Below are 16343 nucleotides of genomic sequence, written 5' to 3'. Positions count from 1 at the left end.
CAAGATTATCTTCTGTGTCTGTGTTAATTGGTTTCCCTTTTCTTTGTTGAAGAGGGTCTGTGCAATCCTTCTGCCTAGTCCGCCATCTTGCCCCGCTTCCTCGAGAATACTTTTAAAATATAGTTTTGGCTTTTGAATCATGTTATTGTTTTACATGCAACCCCACATGGAGCTGGCTCAGGACCAGGCAGTGTTTCATTCTCCTGTGCATAAGGTCCCTATGAGTCAGAAATGACGAGCTGGCACTTAACAACAACAACAAAATTGTTTTACATATCAAACAAAAAAATCACTTCAACAAAGATGATTGTTAAAATTGCTAAAAGTAAATCCAAACAGAAACAAATGAAACTAAATGTGTATTGAATTGATAATATAACTAAATAAAAGAGAATGCAAAAAAAAATTAACTACACAACTTTTGAACATAGCATAGTCTCAATGAAATATTCTACTGACAAAAAGAACTGCAAAAAAACATTTAACTTTTTTTAGTGAGTTTGCTTTTGTAGTGATATTGATGTAGCAATTTCAAAACTACCTTGTGTGCGTTTTATAGTTGAGTAAATGAATCAACATATTGATCTTCTTGGAACAAGGTTTCTCGTTTTGGAGAAGGAACATAAAATTATGGAAAGAAGAGAGGAGAGAAAGAATCTTGTGGTGTTGGATAGTAAGATGAGCTCACATTTTAATAAACATAAGTTTATATTGTCCATTGTAAGTGTCTAGTGCAATGGCACCCAAGTAGTAAGGAGTGAAAGTATTTAGAGGTAAGTGTCAGATATCTGAAAACAATTCTCAAATAGTTCAAGAGTTTGTTTCTGCCCCCCCCCAAGAAACAAGAACAAAAGAAAATAGAATTATAGATAAGCAAATATGGCAAAAGAGTAATAATTGGTGAAGCTAGGATAAGGGCATTAAGTCCTCAGAATTGTACTTGTAACTTTTCTGTAACTTTGACTATTTCCAAATATAAACGTGAGGGAAAAAGAAAAAATAGGCATAGGAGGTCAAAAAGTAAGAGAAATACAAATTAAAAGAAAGAAAGAAACATGGGACAGAGCTTAATACTATTTGTGTACTTATCTAGCTGCAAGTCAGTATGGCAGTAGTTTTCATAACAGTAACTACTGAAAGTTCATAGCACTCCATAAAATGGCAAGTACCTTTGGGGCAGTATGAATATTGCATGACTAGTAGATTTCTGGGAGCTCTGGTGGCATAATGTCTAAGGCATTTGACTGCTAACCAGAAGGCTGGTGGTTCAAACCCACCAGCCACTCCTTGGAAGGAAGGTTGGGCAATCTTCTTCTGCAGAGATACTGCCTCGGAAACCCAAGGATGGGTCGCTATGAGTTGAATCGACGACTCGAAGCAGTACGTTTAGTAGATTTCTTAAATTTGCATTTTGAACACAACATTTTCTTTCTGTTCGTATGTCTTTGAGGCAAAATGCAGATGAGTGCTGCACAGCAGAGAGTTGAAAAGAAAATGTGAACATTTACTACAATCCATTTGATGGTCAAGTCTCATTTCAAAGACATTTGTTAAAAGATTGGTCAAAAACATTAACAAAACTGCCTGACAGTACACAGTCTGTTCACAACTGGACCAACAAGCAACATCATGATAAATGGAGAAAAGCTTAAAGCTGTGAGGGATTTAAATTTACTTGGAAGCAGCAGTCAGGAAATCAGATGTCGTATTGCACTAGGAAAATCTGCTGCAAGAGACCTCTTTAAAGTGTAAAGAAGCAAAGATTTCACTCTGAAGACTAAGGTGAGCCTGACTCAAGCCATAGTATTTTCAATTGCCTCATACTTATGTGAAAGTTAGACAATGAACAAGGAAAATGGAAGAAGAGTTTATGCCTTTGAAATATGGTCTTGGTGAAGAATACTGAAAATACTATGGACTGTCAGAAGAACGAACAAATCTGTCATGGAAGAAGTGCAGCTGGAATGCGCCTTGGAAGTGAGAATGGCCAGACTTTGTCTCACCTACTTTGGTCGTGTTGTCGGAAGGGACCGTTCCCTGGAGAAGGATATCATGCTTCATAAAGTAGAGGGTCAGTGGTAGTTAAGTTTGTGTGCCAACTTGGCTGGGCCTGGTTGAGTGGCTGGGCAGCTGGATGTAGTACTCCCCATGATGAGATTGGTAATCAACTCCATGGTGGAATCTACTGTGAGCAGCTGAGTAGCTGCCCTAAGGATGTGATCTGCTTCCTGTATATAAGGAGAAGCCTTGGGGAATGGTCTCTAGTTTATAGCATGCTTGGATTCTGCATACAGCCATGTCATTGTTCAGAAGCCTGCCATACTCTGCCAACCTTGGGACTTACAATGGACATGAATCAATGGCCTGCCATGTGGTTTGGTAAAATCAGGACTGTGCCATTTTATTTGTCGACCTTGGGCTTGTTCGCCTCAGCAGCCAGTAGCTGCCTGAGTGAAGAAAGGTCACTAGCTTCAGTGGGCTGGGAGTAAGAGGCAGAGCTGAAGCCCAAGGTTGAGGGGCTTTCACACAGTCCCTAGAGCCTGGCACTTTGAACTCAGACTTAAAACCACCAAACTATGAGAGAATAAACTCCTATTGGTTAAGGCCATCCCATTTGTGATGTATTCCTGTCAGAGTGGCACTAGGTAACCAGAACAGTCAGTGAGAAAGGGGAAGGCCCTCAACAAGATGGATTGACACAATAGCTGCAATGATGGACTCAAGTATAGAAAGGATTGTGATGATGGTGCAGGACCAGGCAGTGTTTCATTCTGTGGTACACAGGGTTGCTGTGAGTCAGAGCCAACTTGACGGCACCTAATAACAAAAACTACTACATAGTCTGTGGCTATCTATAAAATAACCTTAAAGATGTGATGCGAACTAAGCTGTCCCACTATCAGAAAAACTTCAACGTTAATCCTTTGCTCAGTTTCCTTCCTGTCCTGAGCCATCCCATTCTCTTCCAAAGTGTCATTCATTGCTGGTCCTAACTCCTCTCCTGAACTGCAGACAGGTGAAATCCTCTGCCTGTTGGACAACTCAGCTTGGCCCAAAACATTTCAAACTGAAGATAGCCAAAAGAAATGAGTATCTGTACTCTCTTCCCATCCCTAAACCAGGCTCTATAAATCCTACTATAAATCTTCTATAAATCCTCTGTAAAATCCTCTACAAATCTTAGTAATTCTTGTTATCACAAAAGTTACTAGTCTGATCTCACTGATTCTCATCTAGTCAACACCCAGTCTATATAATTCCTTGCTTCATCCTAAGTAAAAAGTCTAACCATGTCATTTGTCTGTGTAAAAATCTCATTGGTCAACCTTCTTTCTATAGAATGAAGGCCAGACTCATTCAAATTAATGAAGAGCTACCCTACCCCTCTTCTTTTGTCCCATTTTCCTTGCTTCTCTACCACAACACATCTGCCCCAGCAAACATATTTTGTGCACCAGCCTTCTACGAATTATGCTTCCCACCCAAAATAAAATGTGTCTGTGTCTGTGTGCACGTGTGTGTTATAATCCTAATCCCTATACCTATTAATGTAATCCTGTCTGGAAATAGGATTTTCTTTGCTATGTTAAGGAGGTCCTATCAGTGCAAATTTTATCTTAAACCTAATCACTGCTGAGTTATAAGCAGCAGCACAGACAGACAAGCAAGCCCAAATGGGGGAACACAGATACTATCTGATGACAACTAAGGCAGTGAATCTATGAGCCCAAGAACTCCATGGATTGCCAGCTACTAGAAGCTGAGGAAGACAAAGAAGGACCTCCCCTAGAGCCACACTTTGAATTCAGACTTCCAACCTCCTAGACTCACCACTCATCTGTCAGTTCGTTGTACTGTGGTGGCTTGTCTATTGCTATGAGGCTGGAGGCTATGCCACCTGTATTTCAAAGATCTGCAGTATCACCATGGTGGACAGGTTTCAATGGAGAGTCCAGACTAAGACAAATTGGGAAGAAGGATGGGGCCATTCAATTCTGGAAAAACTGGTCAGCAGAAACCTTATGAATAGCAGTGAAATATTGTCTGACATATTACTGAAAAACTTTATGAATATCCCTGAAACATTGTCTGATAACAGTGCCAGAAAATGAGACCCTCAGGTCAGAAGGCACTCAGAATATGACTGGGGAAGAGCTGGTTCCTCAAAGAAGAGTTGACTTTATGGACATGGATGGAGTAAAGCTTTCAGGACATTCAGTACCTGATGGGGCATGGCTCAATGTGGGAAGAAACAACTGGAAACATTCATTAATAATCAGAAGGTGGAATGTATGAAATATGAATCTACAAAAATTGGAAATTGTAAAAAATGAAATGGAATGCATAAAGATTGATACCCTATACATTAGTGAGCTGAAATGGATTGGTTTTGGCCATTTTGAATAAGGCAATTTTATGACCTTCTGTGCTGAGAATGACAAATAGAAAAGGAATGGTATTGCATTCATTGTCAAAAAGAATGTTTGAAGATCTATCTTAAAGTATAATGCTGTCAGTGATAGGATAATATCCATACACCTATAAGAAAGACCAGTTAATACTACTCTTATTCAAATTTACACACCAATCACTAAAGACAAAGATGAAGAAACTGAAGATTTTTACCAACTTCTGCAGTCTGAAATTGACAACACATGCAATCAAGATGTATTGATTATTACTGATGATTGGAATGCAAAAGTTGGAAACAAAGAAGAAGCATCAGTAGTTGGAAAATATGGCCTTGGTGATAGAAATGACACCAGAGATTGCATGATACAATTTTGTAAGACCAATGACTTATTCATTGCAAATACCTTTTTCCAACAACATAAATGGTGGCTATATACATGGACCATGCCAGATGGAATACACAGTAATCAGATTGACTACATCTGTGGAAAAAGGAGATGGAGAAGCTCAAACAAGGCCAGGAGCTGACTGTGGAACAGACCATCAATTTCTCATATGCAAGTTCAAATTGAAACTGAAAAAATTAAGTCACAACAGACAAAATATACCTTGATTATACCCCACCTGAATTTAGAGATCATCTGAAGAATAGATTTGAAGCACTGAACACCAATGACTGAAAACCAGATGAGTTGTGGAATTACATCAAGAATGTCATATATGAAGAAAGCAAAAAGTCATTAAAAAGACAGAAAAGTAATAAAAGACTGAAATGGATGTCAGGAGAGACTCTGAAACTTGCTCTTAAATGGAGAGTAGCTAAAGAAAGGAAAGAAATGACAAGATAAAAGAACTGAACAGAAGATTTCAAAGGGCAACTCAAGAAGACAAAGTCAGTTATTACAATGAAATGTGCGTACACCTGGAGCTATAAAACCAAAAGTGAAGAACACACTCAGCATTTTTCAAGCTGAAAGAACTGAAGGGAAAATTGAAGCCTTGAATTTCACTATTGAAGGATTCTATGGGCAAAATATCAAATGATGCAGGAAGCATCAACAGGAGATGGAAGGAATACACAGAGTCACTGTACAAAAAAAGAAATGGTCAAAGTTCAACTATTTCAGGAGGGGGCATATGATCAAGAACCAATGGTATTGAAGGAAGAAGTCCAAGCTGCACTGAAGACAATGGCAACAAACAAGGCTCAAAGTATTTATGAAATACCCTTTTAGATGCTTCAACAAACAGATGCAGTGATGGAGGCACTTACTCTTCTTTGTCAAGTAATTTGGAAGACAGCAACCTGGCCAATTGACTGGAAGAAATCCATATTTGTGCCTATTCCAAAGAAAGGTGATCCAACAGAATGTGGAAATTATTGAACAAGATCACTGATGTCACACACAAGCAAAATTCTGCTGAAGATAATTCAAAAATTGTTGCAGCAGTGTATTGACAGAGAACTTCCAGAAATGCAAGCTGGATTCAGAAGAGGACATGGAACAAAAGATATCATCTGATGTCAGATGGATCTTGGCTGAAAGTAAAGAATAACAAGAAATTGTTTACTTGTGTTTTATTGACTATGCAAAAGCATTCTACTGTGTTGATCATAACATATTATGGATAAATTGAGAAGAATGGGAATTCCTGAGCACTTAATTGTGCTTTAGGAATCTGTACATAGACCAGGAGGTTGTCATTTGAACAGAACAAAGGGATATTTCATGGTTTAAAATCAGGAAGGGTGTGCAACAGGATTGTATCCTTTCACCATACTTATTCAATCTCTATGCTGAGCAAATAACATGAGAAGGTGGACTATATGAAGAAGAACACAGCGTCAGGATTGGAGGAAGAACAATTAACAACCTGTGATATGCAGATGACACAACCTTGCTTGCTGAAAGTGAAAGTGACTTGAAGCACTTATTGATGAAGATTAAAGACTTCAGCCTGCAGTATGGATTACCCCTCAACACAAAGAAAATGAAAATCCTCACAACCAAACCATTAAGCACCATCATGATCAATGGAGAGAATATTGAAGTTGTCAAAGGTTTCATTTTACTTGGATACACAATCAATACCTATGGAAGCATCAATCAATAAATCAGACATTGTATTGCACTTGGCAATTCTGCTGCAAAACATCTCTTTAAAGTGTTGAAGGGCAAAGATGTCACTTGGAAGACTAAGACGCACCTAACCCAAGCCATGGCATGTGAAATCTGGACAATGAACAAGGAAGAGTTGCTGCTTAAGAATTATGGTGCTGGAGAAGAATACTGAAAATACCATGGACTTCCAGAAGAATGAACAAATCTGTCCTGGAGGAAGTGCAGCAGGAATGCTCCTTGGAAGTGAGGATGGTCAGACTTTGTCTCACCTGCTTTGGTCATGTTGTCAGAAGAGACTATTCCATGGAGAAGGATATCTGCTTGGCAAAGTGAAGGGTCAGTGAAAAAATGGAAGACCCTCAACAAGATGGACTGACACAGTGGCTGCAATGATGGGCTCAAGTACAGCAAGGACTGCGAGGATGGCACAAGAACTGGCAATGTTTTGTTCTGTTGTACACAGGGTCACTATGAGTTGGAGCCAACTTGATGGCACCTGATCACAACAACCACCTCCTGAACTGTGAAAAAATAAATATCTATTCTTTAAAGCCACCCACTTATAGTAATTTTCTTTCTTTCTTTCTTTCTTTTTTACAGCAGCACTAGGTAACTAAGACAAGCTTCATAGAATTTTTCACTGCCTCCAAGTAGACCAGGCTCTTTTTGACTTTGGGTTTTTTGTACATTGTTACATTTCTCCTGTAATGTCCGTCCTTCCTTGCTACCATCTCTTCACCTAAAAAGTTCTTCTAGAGTAAGTAAACTCAAATATTACCATTTTGGTGAAATCTTTCCCAGCATCCTTAAATAGAATTATTTGCTACATTTTCTGTATTCTCAGAATCCAGTGTTGCATCCATTTGTTGAAACATTTCAATTGGTATGTTATCAATTCCTGGAGCACTGTTTTGTGCCAATGCCTTCAGTGCAGCTTAAGGAGTTCTAAGGGCATAGTGGATAAGACATCTAGCTGCTAAGCAGAAGGTGAATGGTTCAAACCAACCAGCTGCTCCACAACAGGAAGATGAGGCAAACTATTTCCTTAAAGATTCACAGCCTTGGAATCCCAATGTGGGTCGTTATGAGAATGCTTTGTTCGTATATCAGTATTATTTGTTTATATTAGGTAAACAGAGGAGGAGAGTTTTTTGAGAATGGTGGTAGTGTTGTTGTTATGTGCCACTGAGTCATCTCTGACTCACAGTGACCTTATGTACAACAGAACAAAACACTACCTGGTCCTGTGCCAGCCTCACTACCTCTGCTATTCCTGAGCCCATCACTGCAGCCACTGTGTCTATCCATCTCATTGAGGGCCTTCCCCTCTTTCATTGACCCTCCACCTTACCAGGCATGACATCCTTCTCCTGAGAATGTTCCCTTTTGACAACATGACCAAAGTAGATGAGATGAAGTCTGGCCATTCTTGCTTCCAAGGAACATTCCAGCTGCACTTCTTCCAGGACAGATTTGTTAGTCCTTTTAGCAGTCCACAGTACTTTCAGCATTCTTCACTAACAGCACAACTCAAAAGCATCAACTCTTCTTCAATCTTCCTTATTCATTGTCCAGTTGTCACATGCATATGAGGCAATTGAAAATACCATGGCTTGGGTCAAGCGCATCCTAGTCCTCAAGGAGATATATTTGCTCTTCAGCGCTTGAAAGAGGTCTTTTGCAGAAGATTTGCCCAATGCAATATGCCTTTTGATGTCTTGACTGCTGCTTCCATTGACATTGATTGTAGAACCAAGTAATATGAAGTCTTTGACAACTTCATTCTTTTCTCCATCTATCATGATGCTGCTTATTGGTCCAGTTGTGAGGATTTTTGTTTTCTTTATGTTGAGATATAATCCATACTTTACACTGTAGTCTTTAATTTTCATCAGTAAGTGCTCTAAATCATCCTCACTTTCAACAAGCAAAGTTGTGCTGTCTGCATATCGCAGGTTGTTAATAAGCCTTCCTCCAATCCTGATGCCACATTCCTCTTCATATAGTCCAGCTTCTTAGATTATTTGCTCAGCATATAAATTGAATAAGTATGGTGAAAGGATACAATCCTGATTCACTCCCTTCCTGATTTTAAAGTATGCAGTATCACCTTGTTGTGTTTGAACGACAGCTTCCTGGTCTGTGTACAGGTTCTTCATGAGTGCAGTTAAGTGTTCCGGAATTCCCATTCTTTTCAAAGTTATCCATAATGTGTTATGATCCACATAATCAAAGGCCTTTGCATAGTCAATAAACACAAGTAAACATCTTTCTGGTATTCTTTGCTTTGAGCCAAGATCCATCTAACATCACCAATGATATCCCTTGCTCCATGTCCCCTTCTGAATCCAGCTTGCACTTCTGGAAGTTCTCTGTCAATATACTGCTGCGACCATTTTTGAATTATCTTCAGTAAGCTTTTACTTGAGTATAGATATTATCTTGTCACTGACAGCATTGTACTTCAGGATGGATCTTGAAACATTCTTTGTGATGATGAATGCCATGCCATTCGTCTTCAATTTGTCATTCCTGGCATAGTAGATCATATTGTTGTTTGATTCAAAATGGCCAAACCCAGTCCATTTCAGCTTACTAATGCCTAGGATATTTATCTTTATGTGTTCCATTTCATTTTTGACAACTTCCAATTTTCCTAGACTCATACTTCATACATTCCATGTTCCTATTATTAATGGATATTTGCAGCTGTGTCTTCTTGAGTTGTGTCACAACAGCAAAAGGAGGTCCTGAAAGCTTTTCTCCATCCACATTATTATGGTTGGCTACATTCTGAGGAGGCAGCTCTTCCCCAGTCACATTTTGAGTGCCTTCCGACCTGAGGGGTTCATCCTCTGGCACTATATCAGACAATGTTTCAGGACTATTTTTCAGTAATATATCAGACAGTGTTTCACTGCTTTTCATAAGTTTTTCACTGGCCAATTCTTTGAGAAGTGGATCGTCTCTTCCTTCTTCAGAGTCTGTCTTAGGCAGGAAGCTCTGCTGAAACCTGTCCACCATGGCTAACCCTGTTGGCACTTGAAACACTGGTGGCACAGCCTCCAGCCTCTCAGCAACACACAAGCCACCACATGATGATAAACTGACAGACGAGTTCATCTCCCTTAGTTGTTCCAAACTGCTCCACTCCCACTTCCCGACCTTCCCTGCCAGTCCTGGCCCTCCAAAAAGCCATTGAGAATTGCAGAATATCTTATTTTCCTCTATGTTTAGCAATTAGCATCGTGGTTAGCACAGTACAGCTGGATGAGTGTTTTCTGTATGGGCTTTGCCTTTAGGCAAAATATTTAATATATTAATTGCTAAAGTAAATCAGCTACTTATACTTATTATACAAATAGAATACAAAAAGTCTTGGTTCTTTGATGTCATATAAATATTACTAAATTTTATTTCTGTCAGAAGTTACTAAGCTGATAGTCAAATATTTTCAGTACCCTTGTTTTTCAGTAGTAATTTTCATTCTTAGTTTACATTCTAGTTATGGGTTGCCTCTTTTAGGCCACTTGATTTAGAAAATATTAGTAAGCAAAATAATATAGTGATGTCTATGTGTGTTAGGGAAAAAAATGCTGACTGAAAGCTGGCTGTATGATAAATGTGGACAGAAAAAGACTATATATATTCAGCATTTTTAATCTACTTGCATTATGGAAAGATAGACTGTGTTAGATAGTAATCCCTTTGGACTCTCCACATTTAGTTATACTTGCAAAGTGTTCTTGTCTTTCTTTGTAAATGAGAAAGATGTGAAAATTCATAGTTTACTCAGTCAAGGGGAGAAGCTTTGAGCAAATAAATAAATACATATATTTATATGTTATTCAAAAACAAAAAAGGAAACTCAAAACTCACTGCCACAGAGTCAATTCTGACTCATAGTGACCCCCATTGGGTTTCCAAGGCTATAAATCTTTAAGGAAGCATAGTGCCCCATCTTTTTTTCTGTGGAGCTGCTGGTGGGTTAGAACCACCAACCTTTTGGTTAGCAGCCAAATGCCTTAACAACTATACCACCAGAGTTCCTTACATGTTATTAGAAGAACTAAATTTCCACCATCAAACTGCAAATCATACACACTATAGACAAAGTTCTGCTGTAAGAGGCAGTCCTAGAGTATAATGTTTTTCTAAGCACAAAAAATCTATACTACATATACCACACAAAGTTGAATACATAGTAGATGCTCAATAAATATATATATTGATAGGTGGATTAAAGAATATTTGTTTTCTGAAAAAGTATTTATTAGGCATTATCTATGTGTCAGGCACTGTTATAAGCAATTGTTGAATAAAACAAAACAATTTACAGAAATAAATAATAAACATAATAAATAAGTAATTTATAAAATATGTTACATAGGCAATAATTACTATGGGAAATAGGAAAAGGAGAACAAGGTAAGTGAGGTTAGGAATGTCCATGGTAGACAACATGGTGAATATTAAATAGGATGGTCTAGAATATATAATAATATAAGATTGGATTCTCACTTACTTTGAGTTTGCAGCCTTCATTCTGACACAGCTTCCTGACCAGGGCCCCAATTATGATCATCATAGTTTCTCTGATGTCATTGCTCCCAAAGGAACCTTTGAATTTACTCTATTAGTCAAACAGGGATAAAATAGATTATCAAACATTTAAACATTTCCAAGGGATACTTTCAGTTGAGGAGTAAAGTAACCAATGCTAGACAAAAATGTTTTTATCTCCCTAGATAATATATTCAGAATTTTGTTTTAGGATACTTACAAATTCACCATCTATTTTGAAATTGAAGAGTTAATAGTATTTCTCCTTCCCAAGTATTCTTAAACTAGGGTCTATTAATTAACTCAAGGCTTATGAATTTATTGAGTCAGTGAACCTATAAAATTTTGTATATGGGTAAAGAGGGACTTCACTGCTCTTATCCAATGCTAAAGTGAATCCCTTTTCCAAAGAAGGTTATGAACTATTTGACTAGATCATTTACAGTAACATAAAATGCACTTTTTAAAAAAAATCTTGGGAAGAAAAAAGAAGAAAAGTCTAGCTTTTGTTTTATATATGAAATCTTGGAAGAATTATATCTTCTCAATATATGGCTTATTAAATAACACAAAAGATTTTGAAGTCAAAACAAATCTGTTAAAATTGATTATTGAAGCATAACTAAGGTTTTCCCTCTCTGACATTTTGTCATAACCCAGTCACATTATATGACAGTTGAGCACAACTTTTAAATTTCTATCTAGTTTGGTATTGAGAAGAATGGTAAAAACTGTCATTTAAGTGAAATAGTTTACTGTATAGCTAATGATTAATGGATAGAAAATTGTCCAATAGAATTCACATATTAGTAATCAGAGGCTCTAGTTTGCAGCCTTCATTCACCAGAAAAACTTTCAATTACTGCTTATATTCTTGAGTTTTTTAGCATCGGGAGATTTTCCAGGTGCCCATTTGACTTACAATGAGAGCTTTCAGGAGGGCTTCATTGGGGTGGGAGGCAAATCCACAGGCATAGAGAAATCTCTCCTGGAGGATAATGCTACTGTCACTTTTGAAATCCAAAAAATCCAAAATGGCTTCCAATGAGTCTAGAGTCTGGGCAGAGGTGACTGCATCCACCAGCTGAGGTCTGTAAGAAAGGGATATCATGGATATCAATGGTTAGGATGCTTAAGGAATTATTATAAATCTCTACCATTCACAAACTCCTCATTAATTTTGTTTTCCAAAAATAGTGAAATTTTATTTGTATGAAAAAATAAATAAATAAAATGAATAGGACTTTCTTAAAAAGATTTCTCCCTGCCTCACTCATTCAAATAATGTATACTCAGAAAATGTAAACTAAGTTTACTATATTAATCTAAGCCAAATATAATTTGGAAGTAAAGAAAAAAGTATATAAATAACTTTCTAAATTAAATTCTTTTCTATATAAAAAATATACAAAATATGGTGATATTGTTATTGGTAGATGCCATAGAATTAGTTCTGACTCACAGTGAAGCTAAGTACAACTGCCCAGTCCTGCACCATACACACAATCTTTACTATGTTTAAGCCATTGTTGTAGCCACTGTGTCAATCTATCTCATTGAGAGTCTTCTTCTTTTTCAATGACTCTCTGCTTTACCAGTCGTGGTGTCCCTCTCCAGCGACTGATCCTTCCTGATAACATGTCCAAAGCCAATGAGATGAAGTCTCTCCATCCTCACTTCTAAGGACCTCCCTGGCCATACTTCCTCCACGACAGTATTTTCATTCTTCCGGTAGGCAGTCCGTGGTACACTCAATATTCTTAGCCAACACCACAATTTAAATGCATCAATTCTTCTTTGGTTTTCCTTACTCATTGTTCAGCTTTCACTTGCACATGAGGCAACTGAAAACACCATTGAGTGGGTCAGGCACATGCTAGTCCTCAGAGTGACATCTTTGTTTTTTTTTAACATGTTAAAGAGGTCTTTTGCAGTAGATTTGCTGTATGCAATACACATCATTTGATTTCTTGACTGGTGCTTCCATGGGCATTGATAGTGGATCCAAGTAAAATTAAATCCCTGACAACCTCAAACTTTTCTCCATTTATTATGATGTTGCTTATTGGTCCAGTTGTGAGGATTTCTTTGTGTTAAGGTGTAATCCTTATTGAAGGCTATAGTCTTTGATCTTCATCAGTAAGTGCTTCAAATTCTCTTCACTTTCAGCAAGGCAAGGTTGTGTCGTTGGCATATCACAAGTTGTTAATGAGTCTTCCTCTGATTCTAATGCTGTGTTCTCCATATAGTCCAAGCTTTTGGATTATTTGCTCAGCAAACAGATTGAATAAGGATAGTAAAATGATACAACCCTGATGCACACCTTTCCTGATCTTAAACTATGCAGTTTCCCCTTATTCTGTTTGAATGACTGCCTCTTGATCTATGCACAGGTTCCATAAGCACAATTGGAATTCCCATTCTTCACAATATTATCTACAATTTGTCGTGATCCACACACTTCAATGTCTTTGTATAGTCAATAAAACACAGGTAAACATTTTTTTGGTATTTTTTGCTTTCAGCCAAGATCCATCTGACGTCAATAATATCCCTCATTCCAAGTTCTCTTCTGAATCCAGCTTGAATTGCTAACAGTTCCTTGTGAATGTACTGCTACAATCATTTCTGAATTATCTTCTTCAGCAAAACTTTACTTGCATGTGATATTAATTATATTGTTCAATAATTTCTGCATTCTGTGGGATCACCTTTCTTTGGAATGGACATAAATATAGATTTCTTCCAGTCAGTTGGCCAGATAGCCCTCTTCCAAATGTCTTAGCATAGACATGTAAGAACTCCCCGTGTTGCATCCACTTGTTGAAACATTTCAATTGTTATGCTATCCATTCCTGGAGCATTGTTTTCTGCCAATGCCTTCAGTGCAGCTTAAAGAGCTCTAGGGGCATAGTTGATAAGACATCTGGCTGCTAACCAGAAGGTCAGAGGTTCAAACCTACCAACTGCTCTGTGGAAGGAAGACTGGGTGATCTACTTCTGTAAAGATTTACAGCCTTGGAAACCCAATGGGGGTCACGATGAGTCAGAAATGATTTGATGGCAGTGAGTCCGATTTTGAGTTGTCATATTAATGAGCATGTTATGTGTATAAATAATATGTACCATATCCATATAAAATATTATATCCATATAAACACATCATATATGTGTTTACTTCTTTAACCTTCTCAAAAACGATATACTTGCACTACACCATTTTGATTCTACCAAAAACCTACTGAGGTTGAAGGTGAGTGAGGCACAGGTTGAGAGAGAATATTTACTATGCAAGCACTGCATTACAAATTTTACACGTACAAACTTGCTTGGTTTTAATTTATTTACCTGGAAAATGGGCCTAAAATTATTTATCTCAAGATTATTGGGAGGATTAAAACATCTATGTGAAGCACTTAGAATAGTGCCTGGCATATAGCAAGTGATCAATTACTATTAGCTGTTATTAATACTATCATCTCATTTAATCCTCTAAGTATACTTGTCAGGTTAATAGTAATATTGTCACTTATGAGAAAACAGATTCAGAGCTATTGAGTCATTTATTCAAAGTTACATAACTAGCAAGTGGTATAGATAGGATTAGAATCCAGATTTTTCCAGCTCTGGAGTCCATGACCTTTTACTCGGTGTTTTCCATGCAGCACTAGTCCTGCAAAATGTTTTAAGAAAAGGGGTTTTCAAGGTCATACAATTTTAGAAAATATTCAAGGAAATTTATAAAGAATACTATCAGATTAATGACACTGAACATTTTTGCAGCAAAGAGAACTACTTAATTTGGTTTAACCCAGGGTTTTCTGAATTCAGGTCCTCACACAATCCTTTCCTTTTGGCATATCTGTTAATATCTTGCTGTTTGCAGGATATGAACAGTAGCTACTTCGGAAATGTTACAGTACACCACTCTGCCTTTCACTATCCTACAATAAAGACAAGGGATTATTATTTCTATTTTACAGATGTTGAAAGTAATGCTCAAAGAAGCTAAATGTAAATGACTTGCTTAAAGGTTATTCCACTTATTAGAGGTCAGAATTTGAAGCAGTCCTCTGATTTTGCTTTCTACTACATCATTCAGATTATTGCTGTCACAAGAATTTTAGGATATAGACAAGGCCAAGGTTGTGTGTACTCTCTATTCTAAATTAGTAGCAAATATTTGCCTTTTTTCTTGTCAGATCTTTTTTGTCTTTGATATTAAGACAAGTCATCCTACCGATATATTTTAAAGCTCTACGATTAAAACAGAACTTATCATTTTGCGTCTATTTTGCTTTAACTGGTTCTTTGTTTGGAGTCCTCCAATGGCCCAAACAATTACACACTCTACGACAAGCCAAAAGATCGGCAGTTCAAATCCACCCAGAAGGGCCTTGGAAAACAGGCTTGGCAATCTGCTTCTGAAAACTAACAGCCTTGAAAACCCTACGGACTTGTTCTTCTCTACACCATGAGTTGCAATTGACTAGACAGCAGCTAGGAGCCCTGGTGGAGAAGTGCCTAAGGTATTTGACTGCTAACCAGAAGGCTGGCGGTTCAAACCCACCAGCCACTCCTCAGAAGGAAGGTTGGGCAATCTACTCCTATAGTGATATCGCCTCAGAAACTCAAGGAGGGGTAGCTATGAGTCAGGTCCAACTCAATGGCAGTGAGCAACTGACAAAAACAACCAATGTGTAACCATAATTGGAATTATTCATATGGAATTTCTGTCATTTTTTGGTAATGTCCTCAAGATCTGTAAATAACAAATATAAATTAAATACGAACATATTTCTCAGAAAAAAAGATAAATTTTCTTTTTGGGGAATTGAGTTCTTTGAATTCAGCAAATTCTGCTAAGACTATATGTGTATATTTGCATCATGGCCAGTTTCTACTTTTGGGTTATGTTAATGGCTAGTTTCCACATTTTGTAAAATGCTTTGAGCAGAACCGTCTATATATAGCATCAATTAGGATAGTCGGCCACATACAGTTAACTGAATCAACTTTGTTCTTTTTGGTGTATAGTAACATATTTACAGACAAAGTGAGTTGAGAATTAAGTCACGTAAAATGGATCACACCATTACTAAATATTCAAATAATGTATGGGTTTCTTTCTTTCTTTCTTTTCCTTTTGGTTACTTACTTCAGTTCTCAACTTTCTATATAGAACAACTTCAATGGGGATGGTCATTGGATATTTAATGACAGGACATTTCTCAATTGAAGAAG

The 16343-nt window shown here is 37.5% G+C and overlaps 1 protein-coding gene across 1 annotated transcript in view; it reads right to left on the bottom strand.

The window, feature by feature from the left end:
* The window catches only part of LOC103203787 (microsomal triglyceride transfer protein), a 77438-nt gene that overhangs the window by 37510 nt on the left and 23585 nt on the right, over positions 1–16343 (bottom strand). Inside the window, exons 9-10 of the mRNA XM_007948869.1 lie at positions 12022–12190; positions 11062–11169 (exon numbers count right to left, since the gene is read on the bottom strand). Of these exons, the coding sequence (XP_007947060.1) occupies positions 11062–11169; positions 12022–12190 (277 nt within the window). The remainder of the gene's footprint in view (positions 1–11061; positions 11170–12021; positions 12191–16343) is intronic.

Source organism: Orycteropus afer, unplaced genomic scaffold, assembly GCF_000298275.1.
Source record: "Orycteropus afer afer isolate SDZICR_OR568_19922 unplaced genomic scaffold, OryAfe1.0 scaffold00229, whole genome shotgun sequence".
NCBI lineage: Eukaryota > Metazoa > Chordata > Mammalia > Tubulidentata > Orycteropodidae > Orycteropus > Orycteropus afer.
The sequence above is the reverse complement of the archived record's forward strand: the minus strand, read 5'-3'. Positions and strand labels throughout refer to the sequence as shown.